At 54.4% G+C, this 25,810-nt stretch overlaps 2 protein-coding genes and 1 long non-coding RNA gene across 6 annotated transcripts in view; 2 read left to right on the plus strand and 1 right to left on the minus strand.

The window, feature by feature from the left end:
- Window positions 1-11,333, plus strand: part of KIF6 (kinesin family member 6) — a 422,715-nt gene extending 411,382 nt beyond the window's left edge. For both annotated transcript variants that reach the window (XM_078055376.1, XM_078055377.1), the window contains 2 exons: window positions 644-750; window positions 5,540-11,333. In XM_078055376.1, coding sequence (XP_077911502.1) covers window positions 644-750; window positions 5,540-5,550 — 118 coding nt within the window. In that variant the 3' untranslated portion in view covers window positions 5,551-11,333. The remainder of the gene's footprint in view (window positions 1-643; window positions 751-5,539) is intronic.
- A 2,373-nt stretch (window positions 11,334-13,706) lies between these two features.
- Window positions 13,707-16,753, minus strand: LOC144378989 (uncharacterized). The gene is made up of 3 exons (XR_013440954.1): window positions 16,619-16,753; window positions 13,977-14,109; window positions 13,707-13,808 (listed from the first exon to the last, which is right to left on the minus strand). It is a non-coding gene; the product is annotated as an uncharacterized LOC144378989 (long non-coding RNA).
- A 1,168-nt stretch (window positions 16,754-17,921) lies between these two features.
- KCNK16 (potassium two pore domain channel subfamily K member 16) lies at window positions 17,922-25,331 on the plus strand. 3 transcript variants are annotated; one of them, XM_036074694.2, is made up of 6 exons: window positions 17,922-18,134; window positions 21,181-21,295; window positions 22,359-22,525; window positions 23,404-23,569; window positions 23,882-24,022; window positions 25,184-25,331. In XM_036074694.2, the coding sequence occupies exons 1-6, from the start codon at window positions 17,922-17,924 to the stop codon at window positions 25,288-25,290; spliced, it is 909 nt and encodes a 302-aa protein (XP_035930587.2). In that variant the 3' UTR covers window positions 25,291-25,331. The 3 variants fall into 3 exon arrangements, with proteins under 3 accessions (XP_035930587.2, XP_077910544.1, XP_077910543.1); XM_078054418.1 differs by lacking the exon at window positions 23,882-24,022; XM_078054417.1 differs by lacking the exon at window positions 25,184-25,331 and having other exon boundaries at window positions 23,882-24,105.
- The last annotated feature ends 479 nt before the right edge of the window (window positions 25,332-25,810 follow it).

Consider the following 25,810-nt stretch of genomic DNA (forward strand, 5'->3'; position numbering starts at 1 on the left):
GAACAGTTATCTGCCCCAGGAGCAACTAGGCCATGGTAGGGTATGGGGACGCACAGGGGAGATGTCCTTCAGGATATGCCATCTAAGTTGGGTGCTGAAGGAGACAGTCAAGCCCCAGGTGGAATAGCCTTGGTGGGGGCAGGAGTTGGGAGGGATGGGAAAGGTGCTGAGACAAGGCATAATCAACTATGCAAAGGTCTTGGAGAAGAGCAGTCCAGGAAAAGGAGACAGCTAAAGCAAAGGTCCTGAGGCCAGAAGGAACTCATGTCATTGAGTAACAGAATAACAGAAAGAAGGGCACGGTGGCTGGAGCATGGTACACCAGGGGCCAGATCACACAAGATGAGAGTTTGAGTTTCATTCCAAGAGTGATGCGAGAAGCCACTAATGGGCTTAAGGTTTAGGGTTAGGGTTAGGGGTTAAGGTAGGGTTAGGGTTAGGGTTAAGAGAGGACATGACACGTTTGCAGGTGAAAGGATTTCTGTGGCTTCTGCCCAGATATGGTGCAGGGGTGAGGAGGCAGACTGTGGTCCCCCAGCCTCCTGGGTGAGATCCGTTCTCTGAACACAGAAAGCACTTTGGAAAGGTAAGCATGGAGTCCAAATGTAAGGTGCAGTGATGTGTGACTTGTGGTTGTCCTCAGCATCCCTGAGAGGCCAGCATCATCTGTCCCTCTCACCGGGGACAGCCAGACGGACTCGGACATACTGGCATTCGTTAAGGCCAGACAGAGCATTCTGCAGAAGAAATGTAAGTGCACCTTCCTCCAGGGCTCTGCTCACCAACCGTTGGGTGAGGGAGGGGGAAGGCCAGAGTGAGCTGAGAAGGAAGTCGGAAGCGTCCTGCATATTCCTGAAACCACAGGACTGACCCTGCGGTCACCTCACACGTGCCTAGCATCTGCTTCCTCCAGGAAAAAGCTCCAAGAGGCAGCATCACAAACACCAAGACAGGCTCAAAGGGGTGCGGGCCCAGGTGTTCCCGCCCTGCTTGGCAAAGCTTCCTTCCCTCTTCCAGATCTTTGGCTCCTTGTGTTCTCTGTCCCCAAAGCCAGCTCACCTCTGTTCAGCCTTTTCCATACAAGAAGGGGCTGAGTGATGATTTGGTGGCGTGAGTCCCTGGCTAGAATTATCATTCTCCTGTTGGAGCCTGGTTCTTACCAATGAGTTGTAGACATAATCACCATCTAAAGGCTCAGGCCTGAGGACACCATTAACAGTTGAAGAAGAAATACTGGTGATGTGTCAGCAACAGGAAGAGAACGAAAAGGCCCTTCCTGGCCTTTGTCACCCGCGTCCCCCCATCTTCCTCTTGGCAGCTGCTGCCTGGCTGTGGACAGGCCTTCTCTTCTCCTGCCTCCCCTCTCCCCAGAGACCCCCAGGGATGAGACCCAGGACCCCTGAGCCCAGCCGTACTTTTAACCTCATTCCAGTAAGCCAAAGGCTAGCAGAGGGCCGGGCATTGCTTCCCCGTGATGGATGAAATGGCAGACTTGGATCCTATCAGGAGTCACACCTGCCCCGAGAGGCCCACATTCATTTTCATGGCCAGCTCTCTGCAGTTCAGACACTAGGAGGTTCGCACATGGGTGGAGCGTGGCAGGCCAACGCCGGCCTTGGCACATCATGCGCACCGACAGCAGGCAGGCGCCCTCGCCGAGATGCCAGCCAGCCCACTGTTCGCTCTCGGGGACCAGCACCACTGCGAGGTCTCTGAGACCTGAGATAGGCTCTGCCACCAGCCTGAGGTGACACCATGGCTCGCCTTCTCTCCTCCATTTCCTTGTTGAAAAAAGAGAGGACACCAACAAATAGGGAAGATCACTTGAGGTGCTGAGCTAGAGAGCAGGAGCCAGCTCAACAGGCCTTGTGGGCGAGGGTAAGGGGCTTGGCTTCTCTTCCAAGAAGTGAAGGCTCCCTGAAGAATTTAAGCCATGGCGTGATGTGGTCTGACTGGGGCTTTGGCAAGCTTACTCTGGCCCCTGTACACAGCCGAGGCTGCAGGGGCCGAGGAATAGCAGTTATGCGGCTCCTGGGGAGGTCCAGGCAAGGGGTGAGGGTAGCCTGGCCCCAGCAGCAGGTTGGACGTGAGTCGTGAGGGACAGGAGAGCCAGGAGGGCTGGCGGGCATCCGCTCTAGCAGCTAACCGGCTGGGGATGCCATCGGCAGAAAGGCAGGGAGGCGTGGACCCCAGAGGGAAGTTACTGGGGGAATTCAGAGTTCCAGTTGGCCCATCCGAAGTTTCAGAAGCCCCCTGAGACCCCAGAGGAGATAAGCAGGCCCCTGAACACGAGTCTGGGTGGACTATAGCACCATGCCCTGAGTGAAATCCCTGTCGAAGAGAACAAATAGGGTTATTCTAATCGCTGACACAGACCGCTGGGGCACTCTGACGTTTGGAGGTGAGCGGGAAGATCCAACCAAAGCTACAGAGAAGGTTCGGCCAGGGCGAGAGAAGGGCCAGCAGGGGAGTGAGCGTGGCCTCAGGCAGGCCTGCAGGAGAACGTGGTCCAGCGGAGACGGGCCACTAGAGCCCAGGGCTGCTGGAGGCTGAGGAAGCACGAACGGGACGCTGCCCACTGGCCACTCACCCGTCACGTGGGCTGGACAAGCGCCCTGTAGGCGGGGGGCGGGGGGGGGGGCCGGGAGGACGAAAGGCCCATTGCAGTGGTTGAGGAAAGAAAAGAAGGAGAGCAGAGATGGGGAGTGGGGCCAGCTGTCCCAGGGGCTGAGCTGGGAGGAGGCTGGGGCTAAGGAGAAGCAGGGGTTACACAGACGTGTTCTCACAGACGTTAAGTGGAGTGAGCGGTTGGCATTTGGAGCTGGGAGACTCCCCTCCCCTGGAACAAATGCACAGAAATCAAACATCATTCATCCCCTCAAGAAGTCCACATAAGCAACATTTTTAAGTTATGTTTACTGAGCTTTTGCCCGCATAATAAAGACACTCTTTCCAACCCTCTCAGAGAAGAAGAGGCATAAACCCAAGGTCTATGTCAGGATGGTGTCTTCCTGCTAACACAGTGCCCAGAGGGTACAGAAAGCTGTGCTGAAAGGCGGGCGCCCTTAGTGTACAGAGCCTAGAGTCTGATCCCCCTTTTGACAGGTGGGGAAACTGAGGCACGCAACAGTTGAATGGCAGAGCCAGGATAACCCAGCTTTTCTGCACTCTTTCTGCATGGCCACACTGTCTTGAAAAGCTGCTCTGTGGTCGGTCGGGTGTTTATCTCTTGGCCTCCACCCTCCCTGCAGCTGGGGAGCTTTGTTCTCCAAACAAATAGCAGCCTGGAAGTAATTCATCAAAACAAAAGTTCAAGGGTTCAATTTTTATTCTTAAGGGGAAAAAAAAAGTAATCTTGGGTTCTTAGTGACCATGAGGCTGCAAAGGAAGCTGAAGAAGGGTGACAGGGGGTCCTGTTCCTCCAGGTCAGGGCCAAAGGGCCAGCAGGTGCAGCCTCTCCGACGGGCGGCAGATGGCCAGGCCCCACCACGCAGCACTTTCTACGCAGCCCCCTTATCAGGCCTCCGCGTCAGGCAAACATGCAGGCCGGGCCCCAGGCACCTTCCCCAGCCAAAGCAAACACTTCTCTCCCCTGCCCTGGGCTCCCTCCGCTCTTAATTTAGTGGCGCTGTCTGTCCGGGCTTCTTCAGGAGGGCTCATTATGGGGAATTTGTGACTATCAGCCTGGGAGCAGGAACCCAGAGAGGGTGATTGAACAGACGCCTCGCCCGCCAGCTCTTGCAGTTCACCAAGGGCCAGGATGAACCTAGTTGATTTAGGATCATGGAAAAGCTGTGGAACGTTTAAATCCCTGCCAGGGGCACGTGTGGACAGGTATATATCCCCCGTACGGGGTGTTTGTCATCCATAGTGTCAAATCTGTTGGTTCTAACTGCCGAGGATGGCTTTAAAATCTGAGAAAATGAGGTTAACCCCTTTCTAGAGTGCTTTAAAAAAAAAAAAAATCTTCCTAATCCCTGAGTTTGGAACTTTTTGCCTGCGGACAGGAACCTCAGTGTGACCCCCATGACCACCACGCCCTCTTCTCTGGCTGGTGCCAGGAAGAGGCTCTTGCCAAGTGCCTCAGAGACCCCTGCCACCCCAACTCCTCCATCTGCACCCCGAGAAACCCTCCAGCTCGCCTTTGTGCAGGATCTGTCCCAGTGAAATGGAAAGAACCTAGAACTGGGAGGGAGGCGGCCCAAACCCAGGGCTCCTTTGCCCTCGGCCCTATATGATCTTGGGCAGCTCACCTCACACATTTGTCAAGTTCAGATTTCGCCCCCCTCGGGGTGGCCAACCCCTCCTGAGATAACATCCATAGAAGTCCCCTCTAAGCAGCCAAGCACCAGGGAGCCGTTATTGGGGGAACTGGCCTCAGTGGTGAGAGCTCGCCCAACACAGTGAGGAGTGATTTCCTCTCCAGGATTGCTCTGCAGCAATACCCCCCAGTCTGGGAACCTACAGTCACAAAATCCCCTACAGACTGACGGCTCCACCACCACGTCACTGGGGCTCAGCGGGTCCAGAAATGGCCCCTTTTATCTGGGGTTGAAGTCTGTGTCTGTGGGGCCCTCTGGCTCCTATTATGATAGCCAGACTTTAAGCAAATTAACTGCTTGTCACTCACACCACTCCTCACGTGTTAATGTGCCAGTAAATGTAGGGGTTTTGTTAAAACGTAGATTCTGGTCCAGGAAGTCTGGGTTGGGGGCCAAGATTCTGCACTTCTTAACAAGCTTCCTGGGGATGCCAGGGCTGCTGACTCACACTTTGAGAAGCAAGGAGCCATGCTAGTTACCTTTCTTCTTCTGGGTACCTCATCTGCTCCATGGATCTGGATGTTCGGAAGGAGGCCCAGAGAACGAACATGATTTGCCCAGCCACACCACGGGTTGGGGACTGTCCTGGCTAGAACTCAGGGGCCCTGGTTCTTAGTCCAGAGAACCTTTCTCCGTGTCCAGCCATGTGGTCAGAAAGAGCCATCCTGGGAGGTCACCTGGGTGGCTCAGTAGTTAAGCGTCTGCCTTCAGCTCAGGTCATGGTCCCAGGGTCCTGGGATCGAGCCCCGCATCGGGCTCCCTGCTCGGCGGGAAGCCTGCTTCTCCCTCTCCCACTCCCCCTGCTTGTGTTCCCTTTCTCACTGTGTCTCTCTCTGTCAAATAAATAAATAAATAAAAATCTTAAAAAAAAAAAAAAAAAGAGCCACCCTGGAACATAATGAATATCAGGAGCAAAAAGCAAAAAGAGAATCTCTTGGAGAATTTAGCAGGGGTGTCTGTGAAAACCGTGCGGTTGGACAATGAGTACGGTTCCTGGCTCAGGGAGATTAAGCTTTTGCAGAGGGCAAAGGAGGCATCGTCCTGCAGAGCTGGGGGAATAAAGGCAGCCCCTGGGAGTCGGGGCACTGAGAGGCGCACCACCCCAGAGCCGAGGAGAGTGGCTTGCAGCCTCCTCCCTGTGCCCCGCGCCCTTCCGTCTGGGGAGGAATCGGTGCCCCCGTGCACAGCCTAACCAAGAACATCCCGTCTCCTTTCAGGTTTCCAGTAGGTGTCCAGCCATGCATCGTGGCCGCAGGAACAGAGTACGGATGAAGGAAGGCGCCTTTTCTCACTCACCCTGGCTTCAGACGTGATCTGCGGTCTGCTGAGAGCAACTAGTGATTTTGGCTCCAATAGAAGGGGCTGTGTTTCCTTAAGGACGGTGTCCTGAAGGCCGCCGGCGAGGCTGGGCCTAGGGCTTAGGGTGCCGTCCTTGCTGTGGGTGCTAGAGACAATGCCAGGGTGCCAGGGGCGGGACAGGGGCGAGACAGGGGCTTCTGCTCACTCTTGTGGTGCTCTTCCCATGGTCGATTACAAAGCCGGGACATTATGAAACAGTACCATCAGAATGTAGCGGCAGGGGAAGCTCGTGCTGGTAGAATATGGGAGAAATGATAGCCCGTTATTTTTAGCTAACTACCAGCCAGGTGTAGGAGCCCAGGAATAGCTGGGGCAAGCCAGGCAGGACAGGCTGTCAGAGCCCAAGATAACGCAGCTGAATACAAAGCATCTTGATGGCCAGTCCTGATCTCCCAAACCAAACCTTCCACCATCACCCTCACAGCCCGGATGACCCATAGACAGCACCTGAATCGGCCATATTTCCATCAGGGTCCAAGGACATCGCTGCACCCGAGAGCAGGAGATGGCTCCCGGGAGCCCTGCAGAGAGCTTGAGAGGGGGCAGTATAGGCAGCTGGGGCCTCACACCCTCACCGAGCCACTTGGGCAAGGATTGGGGCTAAAACCTTCCACTCCTACCAAGGAAACAGCTGCTGGGGGCTTGCCTCCGTGAGCCTTTTCAGCACTCCAGGGCCTGGCTGCAGGATAGAGACCCAGAGGAGGGTGGGCCAGCCCTCAGGAGGCCCTTGGAGAACTGCCACCTGGCCTGCATAAGGGCAGCATCAGCAAGGTCCCAAGCCAGCTGTAGGTGGGGAGGGGTGGGGAGTGGGGAGAGGAATGGCACCGCGATGAAGCTAAGTGAATAACAGTGTCCATCTACCACTCCCACTATCTCTGTCCTGTAAATACAGGACCTGCCACCACAGAGAGAGCAGAGAGAAAATACATATAATTGGCTTAATTTCTCCCCTTGCCAGGACTGGGTAAAAGGATCATGTGAGAGAAGGTAGATGATCACATTTCAGAGCCAGTCTGCCCATAGAGCCCCTCTAATCCACACCACTATTGATAATATTAGAAACCTGAAACAGAGAGGAGGGACTGGCTTCTAAGAGCCTTGGGGGGTTTTCCCTAACCCCCCAACTAGAGCCACCCCCATTTCTCTGTTTCATTTTCCCCATCACTACGTGACATATTATCTTTCTTTATTTGCTTATTTTTTTATGGCCTGCCACCCCTCCCTGAGACTAAAAGCTCCATGACAACAAAGACCTATAGGTCTTGCTCACCGCCGTGTTCCCAGCACAAGTTCGTACTAAATAAATAATCCTTCAATTAATGAGTGGCGGAGTCAGAACCCAGATCTCCTACTCTCGGGCTCACGTCTGTCCCACGCCTTTACTCTGGCTCTGCGACTGAGGTCCATCAAGGCAGAGTCCAGTCTCTCTGGTCGACCCGGTCCCTCATGGTTCTGTGGCACATAGTAAGTCCTCCATAAAGTCTATAGAACCCGAGAAGATCAAACAGAGCCCTTCCAGCCTGATCCTAGAAGCCTCCCCAAGTCCACAGGGCCGACACGTAGCAAACAGACACACACTCTCAAGAGCGCTGAAGGCAGCATGGAGTTGGCCAGAGCGCCTTGGAGACAGCCTCAGTGTACCTAGCACACCTGAGTGCCTTCAGCCCTCTAGAGCTGGTTAGAGTCTATTGACTTTAGATCTCCTGCTGAGAACTTATCTCCAGGATCCAAAGGCCTTATTGACAGAGATGTGTGGTTGGCCCCATGCAGGGTGTGAACCCACCTCCTAGAGCAGAGAGAAAAGAAGAGAGAAAAACAGACAGCTGGGTCATGGTGTCCTGCAGGGAGTCATATACAAAGTGTATGCAGCCACTGGAGAGGGAGTCCCCTCTCCAAAGGTCCCCTCTCAATGGAAGCTGGGCCTTGGACATGGACACATGCTTGAGCACAGTGCATCTTCTCCAAAGTTCACTGGCCTCTAAAAGGGAGAAATGGATGCAAGCCTCTGGAAAGACTGTCCAGCAACCCTGAGCTCAGTGGAGCATCTGAGTTCACTCCAGGCCAAACTGGAGCTTTCCAAGACGTCTTCTGGAAAGTAGCCTGGCCGGTGACTCCAGCCCAGTCCCTACTAGAATTCAATTTGCTCTGCTATTCACTTGACAGGGATGTGAGGAGAAGGAGGGTGGTCTAGATGTTAGGAGGAGGGCTTGCTCAGATCTTGCTAAAAGGGATTTTTAGGAAGCAGATAAAGAAACTATGGTAGATCAAATAGCCAGTCTTAAGACTTTACTCTCTGTAATAAAATTATACATCCAAAGCTTTGCCATGGCCTCATGGTGGCAGGGTATACTTTCCTACCCCTTAAATTTGGGCTTGGTCCTGTGACTTGCCCTGCTCCATGGGATGTTAGCAGACATGATGCAAGCCTTGCATGCTCGGGCTTGCCTCTTTGCACTCCAGGGATCTGCCTTGAGAAGAACATGCCTGGGATAGGTGCTGCCCCTTCAGCCTCCATCCCAGAACATACACAGAGCATATCTAAGCCCAGCCTATAGCCTGGAGCCAAGCCCAGCTGACCTGTGGCTTGGAGCAGAGCTTCCCTGTCAAGCTCAGCCCAGATCAGCTGAACCCTGGCTGACCCAAAGACCCCATATAAGGCACTGAGACTTGGGGTGATTTGTTAGGGAGCATTAATTGTAGAAATGGCTAACAGATACAGATATTGAAACCCAGAAAGGGTAGATGGCTAGATGCAGAATTTCTCAAAGTTCACTCTTTTCTTCCATGCTGCCTACTGAAATGCACTTGAGAGTAAGCTGTGTACGAAAAAGTAGGACACCACTTATGACCATGATAGAGCAATAGGGACCTGATTTACCCTCCTGCTTGAAATAACTGAAAACTAGACAAAATGTATAAAACAACGGAAGAAGGCAGTACAGGACACCAACCGCCAAGAGAAGTGAAACAAGTGAGGTGAGCCCAAGATTGCGGAACTTAACTTCATGCAGGGCTTGGGCCTCAGTCCAGGAGAAGGCCACCATGGGGTACCTAGTGGTTTCCTGAGTTGAGGAACTGATACCAGCGGTCCAGGGAGGCCAAGGTGGCTTCTACTGGCAAGGTGAAGTACAAGGGATGAGCAAGCTGCAGACAGAGAGAGTGGACAGACTCCGAAGATCTCCAGAGGGTACTGTGGAGACTCTCAAGTCTTCAGCTCACAGCTGGGCAATGCACGGTGGGGAGGAAATCAGTCAGGGCTGGGGAAAGAACCACCAGAAAGGAGCAGGTGGAACCATTTCCAGAAATAACACAGGGTTGGGAATAGTTCATGCTCCCAACAGCCACAGTGGAGAAACCTTCAAACAAAAGAGTCATTGAACAGAAATCAAGTAAAGGTACTGCCACGGAAGTGGGGCCAAATTAGCCATAGATCAAAGCTCTTCTGGTCCTGCCTAACACAATCTAAAAAGTAGGCCTCAAGAGAGGCAAACTGTTTTCAGTGAGTTTCCAAACAAAGCTCAAAAATATGTAAAGGATCCCTGGGTGGCACAGTTGGTTAAGTCCCTGACTCTTGGATTCAGCTCAGGTCATGATCTCAGAGTTGTGAGATCAAGCCCCACGTCGGGCTCCAAGCTCAGTGAAGAAGGAGTCTGCTAAAGTTTCTCTCTCCCTGTCCCTCTGCCTGCCCCCCAATCATGCACTCTCTCTCTTGCTCTCTCTCTCTCTCAAATAAATAAATCTTTTTTAAAAAAATATTTAAAGGAATAAAAAAAAAAAAAAAACCTAACAACAATGTAGAAGTGGCACCCAGTAAAAAAATGACCAAGCATTCAAAGAGGCAGGAAAATATGGCCCATAGGAGAAAAACCAATCGAAAGAATTAGAAACAGACCCAGGAATGACACAGATGATTGAATTAATAGACAAGGACTTTTTTTTTTTTAATGCAATGGGTGTATGTTTAAAATATAGGGAGAAAGATGCCCCTTGTCATTCCTTAAATGTAAACATGACTCAATCATCTGGTCATTCTTTTAACAAGGATGTGCCATCCACTGTGCTAAGTTCCAATGACTCAGAGGCGACCAGGACAGAGAAAGTGCCAGCCCTCTTAGAACTTACATTCTAATTAGGGAGACAGACAGCAATTAAACAAGGGAATCTGAGCTAAGATGGAGTTGGGGTGGGATAGAATGGGCCTGGGCTCACCATCAAGGGTGGGGCAGAGTACCGAGAGAAAGGTGGGAGATGCAGGCTCAGGACTAGAATGCCAGGTCAGGGGTTCGAGGATGTGAAGAGGCCTGGGGCTGAGCCATCAATTAGGAAGGTGGAGCATGGCAAATAGGGGGACTTGGGGGATCTGAGTCATTGAAGAATATGGAGGGAGAGAGTATCTCATGACATGTGTCCAGGGGTCTGCCAGGGCAACCAGGCAGAGGAGGTGTGGAAAGGTTGGCTGTGAATGTTAGAAGGTGAAAATGTCCATGTAAAATGTGGAAGGAGAAATAGCATTTCCTTTAACACAGGTTCCATCTTCGGTATGGCAGGTGGCCCCTGGCTATGGCCCTGGATGCTTCTGTCAGGGCTAGGGAAGAGGTGGCAAACTTTATTAGGATTAACTGCTCTATTTGAGTTTCCATGGCCAAGTGCCAGCGAGCAGGGCTGAGCCCATTTTATGCACATTGAGGGGGAACTTGGAGCAACCAGCAAGCAGAAAGCTGGTGAGGGATGTCTCCCTCTCACTTTGCTCAACTCCTTGTCTTGAGAAGGCAGCACTTCCCCAGACCAGCCCCATGCCCCCTACACTCCCTGTCCCATGTGTGAGATACTAATGTCATCTCTCCTCTGAAGTATCTTTTGGGTTGGCCTTTTCCATGACTTTCCTTAGAGCCAGGCAAGGAGATGCCCTCAGCCATGCCTCAGACACTTTAAAATGCCTTGCCAGAAAGTTTCTAAACCTCCCTCCAGCGCTGGGACCTGCCATGGCCAACAGTGTCATCAAGTGGGCCCATGTGGGCCTCATTCCCTTTCCTCCCTTCAGGTTATTCTTTTTTTTTTTTTTTTAAGATTTATTTATTTTACAGAGAGAACACAAGCAGGGGCAGCTGCAGAGGGAGAGGGAGAAGCAAGCTCCCCTAAGAGCAGGGAACCCAATGGGGGGGCTCGATCCCAGGACCCTGGGATCATGACCTGAGCTGAAGGCAGATGCTTAACCGATTGAGCCACCCAGGCGCCCCTCTTCAGGTTATTCTTGCATGGGGTGGTTGACCAGATGCCCCAAGATACTCCAGGATTCATGCCTATGGAGTTGTGCTGGGGCCCCTTGGTCAATCCTTGGTTCCAGGAGAACAGCCTGGTGAGCAGATCATTCCACTGACCTGAGCATTCCACTCATGACATTGCTCAAGACTGGGCCACTCGAATGGTGCTGACCTGCTCACTTGAGTGACTCTCACGTATAACAAAGAATCTTCACATGCACTGAATGGACAACAAACAAATCCATGAGTACCTGTTCTCTGCTACATTCTAAATCTTCACCAATAAATTATTATACCTCACATGGACTCATGAATTTGACATAATTTTTATCGAATTGCTTCTATAGAGAGGAGCAGGCCTGGCCTTTTCCGTACTCTCAGTTCCTCCATTCACTACGTCTCTCAGGCCCTGGGGAGGCTCCACTCATCCCTGCAGCCAAGATGGACCATACCTTGGTCAACACCCCACATCCACACCCTGGTCCATGTCTTCCCAGGCTTATTTCTGCTTTTGCTTCATTGCATCTTACAGCTCTGGGTTTTTCCATAGTAGACAGACAGAAGGAGACATAGGGGCTTCTTTTGGGGGGGGGGGAGGGCTTCTTTCATATGGGGTATCTGATGGAGGCTTATTCAAATTTAGTGGCCTTCGAGAGAGAGAGGCATGATCTTCCCACTTCCGTCGTCTCCCAAGGGCATTTGTCTGACAAGCTGAATGACTCCTTCATTCTGTTCCACAGATGAGCTATTGTCCTGCAGGATGTACAACTATAATGACTCAGAAAAAGGGGTAGAGAATTAAGAGTCTGACAGACACTGGCAGTGTCCCCCGGCCCACTTGGAGGTCCCACGTGAACAGTCCCCATCCCCACCAATAGCTTCATCTCAAGTACCTGTCTGTCTCTACCCGAAGGTTCTCTTTGGTCATGAGGGCACTCTCGGCGCATATGCAGGGCAGGCCAGTAGTGCAGGAGTTAGCCTCTCCTGGAACAATCCTCAACTACTGAGGGGGAGGGGCTGGTGGATAAACACTCTCAGCTGCCTCACCTCCCTGTGGGTCAACTCTGAAGTGTGTCCCACACAGTGTCCCAGAGCTCCCCAGCAGGGCTGGGCCCCAGCTGCCCACAGCGGTCACCTGTTCGATAACTCACCTTGTATTGACTGCCCCCCGTCTCTCCTCCCTATGCTCCTGGGATCATCTCCTAGGATCACTTCCCCCATGAACCGCTCACACATCCAGATTTTGCCTCAGGGTCTGCTCTGAAGTGAGCCCAATGTGAACAAGGGCATCTATTTCAAAGTCACGAGTTGGGGGGCTCTTGCAATCAAGCCCTCGAGGTGGTAAAAGTGGGAGCCCCATCCCCAACTTCAACCAGAGCCCTGCTCTTCACGGTGCCACATATTGAGGCACAGGGAAAGATTTCATGTGAGAAAGGAATCCTGCTGCTCCAAAAAAACACAATGGAAAATCTGAACAAGGTCAATACCAGGTGTGTTTGTTTGTTTTAAGCCTTTCCCTCAAATCACCCCTCAGCTTTCTCCCTCCTCTCTGCGGGCCATGCCGTTGGGCTGGACCTTCCCAGCGATCACACTCTCTGGCCATGAGGGCAAAGCCCCACACGAACCTCCACCTCCCCTGCCCCCACAGAGGACGCCCTCCCACACCCCTCACCGTGGGGGACATCCAGGAGCCTGGATGACCACACACAGGACCTGTCCTGCCACTCTGGCCCCGTGTTGCCGCCAATCCGGTGGGCACAGGGAGGCGGCGTCTGAAACCAGGGCTCTTTCCCTCTGCTCGCCCTTTTCCCCACAGGGGACGTCCCTGGGGCAGGTGGGCCTTATCTTCTCCCTCCAGTTCCGGTTTGGAACGTGCCCTTTTTCACTCGTGCGGATATCTGCCTATCGAGTGACTCCCTGAGCGAATGCCGATGTTGGCTGGCGGGGTGGCGGCCTGTCCTTTTCCTTATCTCGGGGCTCATTCAGATGGAAAGGGGCCCCGGGCCCAGCTGCTCTGTTTACCCTGCATTCTCTGCCCATTGTACATGAAATTGATCTGAGAGGGGTTTTGTTTTTCTTCTTTTTCCTCCGGTCTCCTTATTAGTTCAGCCTCGGAAAGTCCCTTATCACTGCCGGATGTCAGGCCACACTCTGCCACCAGGCCTGGCCAGGTTTGACTCTCCATTAATTGATTTTGCCCTCCCCACTTGGGGAGCACGAATTGGCTCGGCCCATTAGCAGCAATAATTCCCTGAAAGGAATTAAAAATCATGCCCTGTGTCCATCCATCCCTCACAGCGGCGTGTGCCCACATGGGGACGTGTCGGGCAGGGAGAGGGAGTGCTTGAGAGCCAGGGGAGGTGCCCACAGTCATGTAGGTTCTCCCCTAAACTGGACCTAAGGGGGCCTCAGCTGACAGAAGGAGTGGCTGGAACAGGTCCCAGCACAGAGGGCTCAACGAGTGTGTGCTGAATCAGTACAGGGAGAGAGAAAGAGGACTGCCTGTGTGGTGCACAGGGTCTTGAGGGCCTCTTTACTTGACCCCCATCCACCAGTTCTGCCATTACATTAACCACCCTCTGGCCCTGTGGCCTTGGGGTTTTCATAAGGACCCCCCATTAAACTGGAAGTGCTCCCAAGAAGGACTCTATCTAAATTCCAGTCAGGTCTCTGGGTGTCTGTGAAAAGTGAGCATGAGAACAGGACACGGGGCGGGGGGTGCAAGCAGAGGAAGGAGCATGAGAAGGGGAGAGCGAGCAGCCGGGCAAGGGGGGGCCAAGGTTGCTGGCACACGGGAGGTTCTCAGTAGGTCAGCTGCAAGCGAATGGAGTGTCTTGTCCCCGGTGAACCTGCCCAGGACATGAGGCTGCAGGAGGAGGGGAGAGGGGGCTCCAGTGAGGGCTGATTCAGCCCTCCCTCCAGCCCAACACATCAGAGACCTACCTCTGGCTCCCTGCACCCACCCCTTTCTCCCACACAGGTAGTCCACGCTCTTCCCCTTCATTTCCTTCCACCTTAGAACCACCACCATTACCTGTGGATGGTGTCCAGACCCGTCGAGGACACTGGGCTACAGAGGTTGCTAAGACATGCCTGAGATCCCCCAGACGTCCATGGATGAGCTTTCTAAATGATACATAAGAGAACTCTTCACATGTTGAGCTTCTCTAGGGCAATAAAATAGGATTTGATTATTACATGGTCTTGAAGTGTAGCTACAAGCCTAGCTTAAAGCCAGGCATTATTAGCAAGTCTGTAATGATAAGATGGTGGCCCCGTCATCCCATCTCTCCAGACCATAAAGAAGAACCAGTCGAGGGTGAGTCTTGTGAGTCTTGACGCTTCCTTCCTCCTCCACAGCCCAGCCCGGTGCTGTCCGGGAAAGCTCTGGGTATAGAAGAGCCTCGTACAGGACAGCTTGAGATCCCCAGGTGGCTTCGGGGAACCCCGAACCAACAGGATCACAGAGAAGGCAGCTGCCATGCCCAGGCCAGGCCCCACCCAAACCCCGGGAAAGATGAGGTGCTTCGGAGGACACGGAGGACACCGCGGCCTGCCCTCAGCACTGGTTATAGCACTGGGATGTCCCCATGTGCAGCCTCCACATCCTGCCTGCACCTCGGGTCCCTGTGATTTCTTGTCCTGGTTTGGGCCTCAGAGCAGATTAAGAACCTATGATGCTCCCACTCTCCTGATCACCCTCGTACTTGAAATGGTAAAATTCTCCCCCTTGACTTTTGCTTTCTACAATCTCTTTCTCTTCCCCTCCCTCGTGCTGGACACGCAGGCCACCATCTCTGCCTCCCCATAGCCTTTTCCAAGTGACACCTGTCCGTGTGCAGGGGCAGAGAAGCTGAAGGTGGTGCCCGATGCAAGGACGGCCAGATACCTGTGAAGTGGCCTGCGTGAAAAGGGGCCCTGGGACACTTGGCCTCACCACAGAGGACCCGAGGCAAGAAGTACCAAGAGAAAGAAGAAGAGGACCCAGCAGCTGACGCTGATGAGATGAGGGCGGCGGCCTGGAGCGGAATTGCGAGCAGAGAGATGAGTGGAGGGGCTGCCCCGTGTGGAGAGGGGACGGAGCCTGTTAACGGTCAGGAGTGAACACACAGGCTCGGTTGCTCCAGAAGGCTGGCGGCTCCTGGGCTCCGACCACAAATTGTTTCAATTACTTAAGATAATTGGAGTGTGTTCCTGCTCCTTCCAACTCAAATAAGCCTTGAACAATGAAAACAACAACAGCAATGGCAAAAACTTGTGTAGCCGTTGGGGAGTAACAGGATGCCTGGCAGTGGCTTGAAAGAACAGGCTTTATGTTTCTAACATTTTTGAAATCTAGAGATGGGCGTTGCCACACTCCGGACCGCTCCCTCAAGGGCACGAGGTGGCTCGGCAGGGCCGGTGCTCTGTGTGGGGACGGTGGGGCCGGCTGCAGCTGAGCCCTTTGTGGGAACAGAGCAGCTTTACCCCACACCTCCACGGCGGGCTCTGCACGCATCTAATTGGCTAGAACTGGGTCACATGGCCGCCCCAGCTGCAAGGGACACCGTCAATCCTCTGATCCCCTCCCCATTTCTGTGCCCCTCTTCTCCTCTTTAAGGTGTTTTTTGCTTCCAATGCCTGGCCTGCCAATGACCTGGGACTCCAGCGGACTGAAGAGGCTACTGGAGCCGTTCTGCCTGCTGGTGTGCAGAGCAAGAGACACCTCAACAACCAGCCGGTGTGGGATTATGAAAGCCCGGCTCCCTGCCTCCACCTGGGACTCACAGGGTGTGCATTCCCCACCGGGGCTCTCCAGGAACCAGGCGGAGCTGGGACTACGGTCCCTTGCGTGGCTCCGCCTGCCCCACATTCTTACCGGTCTTCCCCTAGTCCGCTGCTCATACACAAATCGTCCTCTCAGGGCTGCTCCCGAGGACCCCAGCTAAGAGCCTGGGGAGCAGGATAATCATGACGGGTTAGAACAATCATGCTCCACTGCCTGGAGCTGACATGTACACTAGTAGGGCTCTCTTAGCCAGGAAGGAGGGAAAGGATGTGGGCAGGAGGCCCATGTTGTCCACTGCCCCAGCTCATCACAGAAAACGTGAGCAGGGAACTTGGATCCTCACACACTGTCGGTGCAAATGTACAACGATGCGGCCGCTTTGGAAAAAAGTCTGGCACTTTTCAAAAAGCTAGGGTGACCGCATGACCAGCACTCCACTCCTAGAGACACGAAAACATACATCCTCACAAAAACTTGTCCATGAATATTCCTGGCAGCATTATTCATCATAGCCGAGAAGTAGAAATAACCCAAATATCTATCAACTGATAAATGGATAAATAAAACACTGCTGTATCCATACAATGAAATAGGAAACAGCTATAAATAAGGATGAAGTACTGAGACACATGCCATAGTATGGATGACACGTGCCATAGTATGGATGAGCCTTGAAAACATTACACCAAGAGGCCAGATGCAAAAGTCCATGTAGAGTCTGATTGCATTTCTACGAAATGTCCAGAGACAGAAAGCAGACTGATGGTTGCCAGAGGCTGAGGGGGCAGGTTGGGTGGATAGGGGGATGATAGCTAAATGGGGGTAGGGGATTGTGGAGATAGTTGCATGATTCTCAACATACTTAAAACCATTCCATTGTATACTTTAAAAGTGTGAAAGAAGGGCACCTGGGTGGCTCAGTCGGTTGAGCGTCTGCCTTTGGCTCGCGTCGTGATCCTGGGGTCCCGGGATTGAGTCCCACATCAGGCTCCCTGCTCAGTGGGGAGCCTGCTTCTTCCTCTCCGTCTGCCCTTCTCCTCTGCTTGTGCTCTCTCTCTCTGGAATAAATAATAAAATCTTCTAAAAAATAAATAAATAAAAGTGTGAATGATATGGTATGTGAATTATATCTCAATAAAGCTATTACAAATACAAGCCAAGAAGAGAAAGAGAGGAAAACACCCTAGATTCCACTCCCCCGAGTGAGCCACTGTGAACATCTCAGGCCAGGATATACTTTTAGTTTCTTTTTTATTCACACATACGTCTCGCCAATACAGTATCCTCTGAAGGGAACCTGCTAAAGGATTTCAAGCACAGAAAACTATCAGCAAAAGCTATGAAACAAATGTGTCCGATTAGGAGCATCAACCCCAGTACCTCTCCTGATCGAGACTATTATGTGTCTATTTGCTTTGCCCTGATTTGTCACCCAGTTTACTTATCCTCAGGGTCCCCCAGTAGGCAGGTCAATCCTCCCAACCCCATTCTGTAGCCAGGGCAACTGGGCACAAGGCATATTCACACCCATCCTGATTTATTTTTTTATAAGATTTTATTTATTTATTTATTTGAGAGAGAGAGAGAGAGACAACATGAGTGGGGAGGGGCAGAGGGGGAGGGAAGGACAGAATCTCAAGCAGACTCCAGGCTGAGTGGGGAGCCCGACTCGGAGCTCCATCCCAGGACCCTGAGATCATGACCTGAGCTGAAACCAAGAGTCAGATGCTCAACCGACTGCACCACCCAGGCGCCACCCCCATCCTGCTTTCTTCCCAGCTTGGGGGTCTGAAGCATCATGGGTGAAAAACTGGGGGCTGTGGAAGGCAGCCCTTCAGGCCTGGGCAAAACGAGGGGGAAGCATCTGGTTTGGTCTAGAAACACCCATCCAACCTAGAGGCAGAGGGCAAGACAAAATGACCTCCGGAGGACCCCATAGGTCTGTTTGAGGGGTCCGTGCCACTGACCTGTGCTCTCCATGGTGGAAAAAAAAAAAGGCTGGTTGGGGGTGGCAGGCCTGTTTGCACTGGAGGCACTTAGTGCAGCCAAGCTGAGCTGCACTGTTCAAACAGACTCTCCGGCCTCCAGACACCTGTGCTGAGGAGGACGAGGAGGGCGAGGCGGGCAGGAGGCTGGGCGCGGGCCCCTGGGCGCTTCCCACCTCTCCTCCCATAGGCAGCCCCACGGCCCCGGCAGAGCCCTGGCCACGCCATGCCCCAAGCCAGGCTCTGCGGCTGCTGGGGCGGCCGGGTGCTGCCCCTGCTGCTGGCCTATGTCTGCTACCTGCTGCTTGGAGCCGCGGTCTTCCAGCTGCTGGAGAAACAGGCGGAAGCTCAGTCCAGAGACCAGGTTCAGTTTGAGAAGCTGCGCTTCCTGGAGAACTACACCTGCCTGGACCAGCGGGCCCTGGAGCAGTTTGTGCAGGTGAGGGGAGAGGCCCGCGGGGACGGTGGGCAGAATGCGGGTTCTCCCGGCAGGTCCGCAGCTACCACCCAGGGGCTGACGCATTGCGGGGCGCAACAGGGAGCCGGCTGAGCCCTAGTGCTGCATGCTGTGCGACAGGGAGCAAGTCGCTTCAACTCCCTGCTCCCGAATGCCCCGTCTAAAAGGTGAGAATACTCTCCTATGCGCTGCAGGCATTGACGGCACATTAAGAGCCCTTTTGTAAGGTGCCACTTGGGGCATAAACGTGAGCTGTGTGTCGGCGTCATCAACACTGTGCAGATTTCCTTCTCCCACGCTCTGCCCTTCCCCTAACGCCGACTCCAGGGCTGCTAACCCTTCTGCCCTCTCCCCGCTCACACCCCTGTGCTGACCATGCTTGAGGGCTGGGGGGGCGGGAGACACAAAGAAAGATCAGGAGCAGCCGCCACGCTGGCCTTCCCCGGCCGGGTGAGCGGTGGCCAGGGCGACAGCTCCACCAGTAAGGTGTCCGTAGGGGGATCTCTCTGATGGCAGAGCGGGTTCCCCCACCACCACCACCTGGGCCCCTTCTGCTCCCCGGCACAAACTCTGGGGCCCCAGCACCCTCTCTCCAAGAAGCAAGGCAAAACCACGGTGTTGTGAATGCCTTCGAGACCAGGGGGCCCGGTGAATGACAACACCCACCACAAAGGAACAAGCCAAGTGCAGAGTCATCACAGAGATAAATGGCCCATAGTGAGCATTTACAATATGCCTAAAACAGTGGGGAGCAGGGTCATCGTGATGGGTCAGACCAGTCATGATCCATCCTCTGGAGCCAAGCATTTTGTGTGTGTTTCCTCATAACAACCTATTACCATCACTGTCTCCAGTTGGCAGATGGAAAATGCACAGAGGGGTGGAGTATTGGCAAGACTGCACGGTGAGTGATAGAGACGGAACTCACCCATAGGCCAGCAGCTCTTCACCATACAAATTAGCATAAGTGCGGGGTTGGAGGGCAGGCAGGATAAGGTTCTCCAAGTGTGAACCAGATGCAAGAGCGTCACGTGGGAGTCCTTTAGAAATGTCAGTGATGGCACCCCACCCCCGACGCTGGGAATCAGCAGCTCTGGGGGCGGGACCAGCAGCCTGTCGTTAACAAGCCCTCCAGACCATGCCCGTACCCTCAAGATGGAGACGAGCTGACGTAGAAGATGATGGGTGGGCTGAGTGGTCAGAGGGAAATTTCCGGAGATGTGAGAGCCCTGTCCAGACCCTTTCTCCCAGGAAATGAGGCTTCCTTGTTCTCCAGCAGCCCTATGGGGCTGAGAAGGGCTCTGGAGCCTCCCAAGACCTTGGGGGATAAGGCAGAAGCCCTGGAGGTCATGATACCTCCTCATCCCCCAGCCTAGGGTTAGAGGGGAAACCCAGGAGCCGGAGGGTGCGGGAAGGATTGAAGCTGGATCTGACTAGCTCTGTAAACAGAGGTGGGAGACAACAGGCTTGACTGCAGCCTCAGCCACTGATTAACGGCACCCCTGTTGTTGATTAGGACACCCCCATCCTCAGCCTCCTTGGGAGGGAGCCTCAGTTGCCAGGGGATGCCTGGCTGACAGTAAGAACGCTGGTCTAGGATTCCAGAACACACGTTACTGGTACAATCGCAAGAGGAAAAAGCTATTAGCAGCACCAGAAGCAGTATGAGAGACTCCTCCGTAAGAAAAGGGCCTTGCCCAGTTTCAGAAGACTCATGTCTGACTTTCTCTACCACGTGTGGATTCTTACAGAAAACTGGAAGGTCGCATTGGGCCCCCCCAACTCAGTACCCTTGCTGAATCAAGGCCCCTTCCTCAGCAGATTGGAGAGCTTCGGGTTGGCCGTGGGAGACAGCTGGGCCTAGGGCAAGCGCTGCTCCCAAGGGTGAGGGTCTCCAGGGAGCGAGCGTGTTCCAGAATGTTCCGTCCTGGCCTCCCTGGGTGTGTGGGAAAGGGAGGGAGACCAAAGTCCACATGTGACGAGACCAGTTCTGCCAAAGTGAAGAAAAGCAGACAGCCTGTGTCACGACTCCCAGACTGGCCCAGCCTACCAGGGCCACACCACCCCGGCAGGGAGCACACTTGAACTGCCAGTAGGGAAACGGTTCCCACGGGAACTAGAGGCCGGGGTGGCCCTTTCCCCCACTGCCTCCTCCTGTTTTGGGGGCTCTATCACGTGGCAAGGCTGGGCTGCTTCCTGGGACAATGCACGGTGACAGGGGAGGGGACTGGGGAGCAGACGGGAGAGGGATCCCTAACCAGCTCCAAGAGGGCTGGTCTTAGGGACAGAGGGGCTTCGGCCTGAGCCCACAAGTGTTCAGCTTGTGTAAACACAGACTCAACACACATGCACATACATGCAACATAGAGAACCCATGCACGTCACGGGTATACAACACACCACGCAGAAACACTGCTACACACCGACCTTTGCCCTGGCCTCTGGTGGAATTTCTCTTATAGGTAAGCCTGGGCGGGGCGTCACTAGGGGACAGCAAAGAGCAAAGCCACCCGCTCACCTGGAAGTTCAGAGAACACAGGGTTCTCTTGGTCTCCCCCATCCACCTTGTGGGAGGGCAGCCCCATGGCTTCCCTGTGGTCCCCAAACCCCACGTTCCCTAGTAAGCCCTTCTGGGAGCATCCGACCTGAAATCTTCCCATTGGCCTCACAACACACCTACGCCTCACCCTCTTGGCCATAGGCAGCATCTCCCACCTGGCTCACCCCGTAAGCACCCTTTGCCTCCTCAAACCTGTTTCCCCTCCCCCAGCCCATGTTTACAGCCCACACCTCAGTCAGCCCTGGCCCGTGGAACAAGCCGTGGATTTGGAATCCAATGACCTTGGGCAAGTCAGTTAGCTACTCAGATGGAGCCGTGGTTTCCTTTTCTACAAAATGGAAACAAGAGCCCCTAAGGATATCATTAAATGAGATAACAGGAAAGCACCCTGCAGAGAGCTTGGCCACCAGCTGGTGCCTCAACTCCCTCTTCTTGCCACCCCATGCCACCCCCCCTGCCCCCACACAGGTCATCATGGAAGCCTGGGTAAAGGGCGTGAACCCCAAAGGCAACTCCACCAACCCCAGCAACTGGGACTTCGGCAGCAGTTTCTTCTTCGCAGGCACGGTTGTCACCACCATAGGTAAAGGGTCGGGGTGGGGAAGGGCTTCCCCAAAGCCCCTGTCTTGGTTTGGGTTCCCCAGAGCAGATGCTGAGACCAGGATGCGGTTTGTCTCAGAGATGATGCCAGGAAGCACGAGTAGAGAGGTGGGGAGATAGAGCAGGAGGGGAGAAAAGACAGCAAAGTTTGCATTGACGAGCAGGGTCCCAGTGAGGGTCACTGGCCTCGCTCCCACCGGGGCCCTCTGAGAGGCCAGGCAGAGCCCAGCCTCAGAACAGTGCCTGTGAGGGGCGAGGAAGCGGGCTATTTATCTACCAATTCCTGCCCTTGCTGGTTGAGAGCTGATCCCAGATGTGTTAACTCTCCAGTATTTGAAACTTGCCCACAGACCAAGCACACTCTCAAGTGGAGAGGCAGGGACTTGGGGTGGAGAGCCACCTGTGTGTGCAGGAACTGTCCCCCGAGCTGCAGGTGGTGCCCCAGGTGTTCTGAGGGGACAGGACACCCAACAGCATCTGCTACACCCCCTCACCTAGAAAACCCACACCACCTCTCCCAAGGAAACCCCAGACCCCCCATTTCCAAGGTCTACCCATCCATTCAATTAAATTCGATTCCACATACCTTCCTTGAGCTCAGGGGACAACTAAAGCAGAGGGAGTGGGGAGTTAGGAGGGTACAAACTTGGATCAGACCCAGGCTCAGCCCTCAAGGAGCTTCTGATCCAGTGAAGCGGAATGAGATAAGCACGCAAAAAACAATAGTACAAGGCAAAGTACATAATTAGACAAGAATGACACAAAGCACTATGGAGAATCACTCCTAGTAAGGAAGAAGAGGGTGGCAGTCAAGAGGGCTTCCTAGAGGCAGTGTCCCTGGAGATGGGCCTTTCAAAGACAAGCAGGAGTCTTACAAATAGAGATCTTTCTAGTGGGGGCGGGGGGGTGGGGAGAATGTTCTTGGGAACAGAGGAGCTTCCCCTCCATCCCCAGAGGTAGTGGAAGACCACCTTCTGCTAGAGCCTGTGCGGGAGGCAGCTCTGAACGCTCTCTTCTCCATGTTTGCACACTCCTCCCCCCTGCAGGATACGGCAACCTGGCGCCCAGCACGGAGGCAGGCCAGGTCTTCTGTGTCTTCTACGCCCTGGTTGGCATCCCGCTCAACGTGGTCTTCCTCAACCACCTGGGCGCAGGGCTGCATGGCCACCTGGCTACCCTGGAGAGGTGGGAGGAGCAGCCCAGGCGCTCCCAGGTAGGGCCCTTCCCCCCTTCCAGCCCCTTCCAGCCCCTTCCAGCCCTGCCCTGATGGGATCTGCTGCAGGGTGAAAATGGAAGTTGACACCAAGATGCAGTTTGGCAGGCAGGGTCTTAGGGGTAGATGCTTGTGGAAGAAAGGGCTGTGCCGAGGAAGAGGTTGAATTGTGATCAGGCTGGAACAAAGACTTGGACAGCCCCTCACGGAGTTCTGCATTGTGTGTGGCCGGTGAAGTTGGCCCCACGGGGGGCTAAATTGGCCAGGGCTTTATTCGTGTCCATCAGGCACAGGGTGGCCTTCCTGGGAAGGGTGTGCCCTTGGGCCAGGCAGTCCTCTGTAGCCAAGGGTCACCTCCAAGGAGCTGAGAGCTGGAGGCCACTGGCTGACGGCTAGTCAACAAGGTCTTCTTTGAAGGGGGATCTGGGCGGCACATCCCTGTGGTCATCACAGAGCTCTAGCACCTCCTCTTGTGGTTAAAAATAAACTCCAGGCCACCCGGCACACCCCCCAGTGCCCACCCGCTTGGCCAGCACCTTGCAAAGCCAGGCACATGAAGGAGGGCCGAGGTGCAGAGCAATGCGGGACAGTTCAGTGGCTGTCCTCCATCCCAGATCTGAGTCCCCCGAGGGCCTATCCAAGTGTGATCCCCAGGCCCAGAAGAGTCTCCAGATTCCAGCCTGACCCACTAATGAAATCCTTCTGACCAAATATTCCCTGGCCTGGGCAAGAGCGCACACACAGAATACAACCCCCACCCCAAAGGTCTGCAGAGCCAGGAAGAGACATAGCTATGGCCCAGCTCTACTCCCAGATTTGTCCCTCCCCAATCCTGGGGCCTTCCAAGTAGACTCAGAGACAGACTCTCTCGCTCCCAGCTGCTGCAGATCCTGGGCCTGGCTCTGTTCCTGACCCTGGGGACGCTGGTCATTCTCATCTTCCCACCCATGGTCTTCAGCCATGTGGAGGGCTGGAGCTTTGGGGAAGGCTTCTACTTCGCCTTCATCACTCTCAGCACCATCGGCTTCGGGGACTATGTTGTTGGTGAGAACAAGGCAGTCACATAGCTCAGGGTGGGGGCCACGGGGATTCAGGGGATGGGGAGATATCAGCAGGAGGTACCTTTTGAGGATCAGATAGTCCTTGGTTATCCAGGGGAGACCAACAGTTTGTGAGGCTGCTGAGGATTCTAACATCCTTAGATATCTGTGGCCTGGGACCCATGGCCCTTTCCTCCGGGGACCTCCACTGCAGATCCTTGTTATGGGGAGGCCGGCGGGGACCCCTGTGGAACCTGGGGCAACGGGGGCTGTGCCCTCAGATCCCTAGCATGTATCATGTCTCCTTCCCTGCCAGGCACAGACCCCAGCAAGCATTACATCTCCGTGTACCGAAGCCTGGCTGCCATCTGGATCCTCCTGGGCCTGGCGTGGCTGGCGCTGATCCTCCCGCTAGGCCCTCTGCTTCTGCACAGGTGCTCCCAGCTCTGGCCGCTCAGCAGGGGACTCAGCCTCAAGGACCGGGGAGCCCCCGAGATGGATGGGCTCCCCAGACCTCAGAAGATCCCCATCTCTGCGTGAGGTCACCAGTGGCCCCAGGAGCCCCTCCTGCTGCCCCTACCCCTGTATGCCCTCTGGACTTCCTGTTCCGTGTCCTGTCCCACTCCCTTCCTAGCCAGGGCCGCTCTCAGGAGCTCTCCAGAGAGCAAAGGAGTTGGAATGCCCAAGCAGGTCACTGCAAGATGTAGGACAGGATGAACAGATGTGTGTGGAGTGAGATGTGCATTGTTGTCCCAAAGCCCCTCCCCCAAATGTGGCCTGGCAAAGTTGAATCCAGACATGGATCACTCTGGTCAAATCCCCATGATGTCCTACTGCATCCCGCCCCCCCACCCAGGAGACTTTATTCAGTACAGCAGACAAAGGGTGAGTTTATTTTCACCTCACTCGATATATGCACAATGTGCATTTGTCAGGCCCCCACTGTGTGTCTGGCAGAGTTCCAGGCTCTGGGGGCAAATAGTGAAAGATCCTGCTCTCCCTGTGCATTTCATCCAATGGAAGGACTAGACAAGCCTCGAGGCCCTGAGCCAGTACCCCCAATGGGGTAGAGCAGGTATGACAAGAGCCCATAGGAGGGGCTGGCAGGGAGCGTCAAGGAGAGAGGCTGGGCAGAGACTTTGGAGCATCTTCGTGCAAACAGGATAGCTGCCCTCAGGAAGGTGGCAGCTACCTCTCAGAGCCCACCAGCTCCCCTTGCCTAAGGCCTGGAGCTGTCCGTCAACAAGGCGGGGCTCTTGGGTGTCCCACCTACCTTCCGGAATGTGGCCTCCCCCTGACTCCTCAGGGCACCCCTTGACCTCATCACCCCCTCTGAGCGTCTGTCTTAAGAGCCTTTCTAAACACACCCTGGGAAAACGGGGAGCCAGCAGATCCCAGGAGATCCCCCAGGAAATGAGCTCCATGGAGGCCTGGCCTCCTTTGGGAACGCGCTCTGCAGCCCTGGCCTTTCTCCTGCCGGACTCTGACATCTCGGGCCAGAAGGACATGAGAGTTTGAGGCCAGTCCATCCAAAGCCCAGCCTCGGGAAGGACTCCAAACCTCTGCCCCTACGTCTGCCATCAAGGCAGGCCCAATAGTGGCCGGGGGCTCTGGACAGGACTGAGGCAAGGCTGTGAGGAAGAGGAGGCTCCAGATGGGACACACAGGGAAGGATCTACAGCAACAAGAGTGACCCAGGTTACACCACAGGACTTCCTGGTATGAAGAAGAGGCCTGGGAAACGGAAGACTCCCAGGGGACTCCTTATATACCCTGGACCTTTCCCCCAGGAAGGGAGTTAGGGGGCCTCTTCAGAAGCAGGGAATGAACAAACCCACTGGTCAAGGATCCTCTTGCCTCCCAAGTTCATAGACAAGAGGTGATCAGCTGGGGTCCCTCACCTTTGGGTACACAATGGAAAGGGGGTTGTTGCAAGAGATCCAGGGAGGACTTGACAGGTGGCAAGTCCTTGGTGATAGTCCCAGGATCCAAGAACTTAGGCTGGGGCCCTAAGGCAATGAACATGTCTTCTACTTTCTCTTCCTCTTGCGTGGAGTTTCCAGGAGTCCCTCCCTCTGCTCCCTACAGTAGGACACCCTGGGGGGCTCTGGGCCCCTTCCCTCTGAGGCCTGTGGTCACCCCGCAGCCCTCCCCTTCTCCCTGAGCTAGGCCTGGGGGGTGAGCACGCCACACACACTCAAGGCGGGGCCAGATGCCCACAGCTCCGGCCTCATTTTGTCCCTGG

The sequence above is a fragment of the Halichoerus grypus genome, chromosome 9, assembly GCF_964656455.1.
Source record: "Halichoerus grypus chromosome 9, mHalGry1.hap1.1, whole genome shotgun sequence".
Taxonomy (NCBI): domain Eukaryota; kingdom Metazoa; phylum Chordata; class Mammalia; order Carnivora; family Phocidae; genus Halichoerus; species Halichoerus grypus.

Coding starts and splice junctions, on each gene's coding strand:
- KCNK16 (XM_036074694.2), top strand. CDS start 17,922: ATGCCCCAAGCCAGGCTCTGCGGCTGCTGGGGCGGCCGGGTGCTGCCC. Junction 18,135..21,180: donor CCCTGGAGCAGTTTGTGCAG/GTGAGGGGAGAG, acceptor GCCCCCACACAG/GTCATCATGGAAGCCTGGGT. Junction 21,296..22,358: donor CACGGTTGTCACCACCATAG/GTAAAGGGTCGG, acceptor TCCCCCCTGCAG/GATACGGCAACCTGGCGCCC.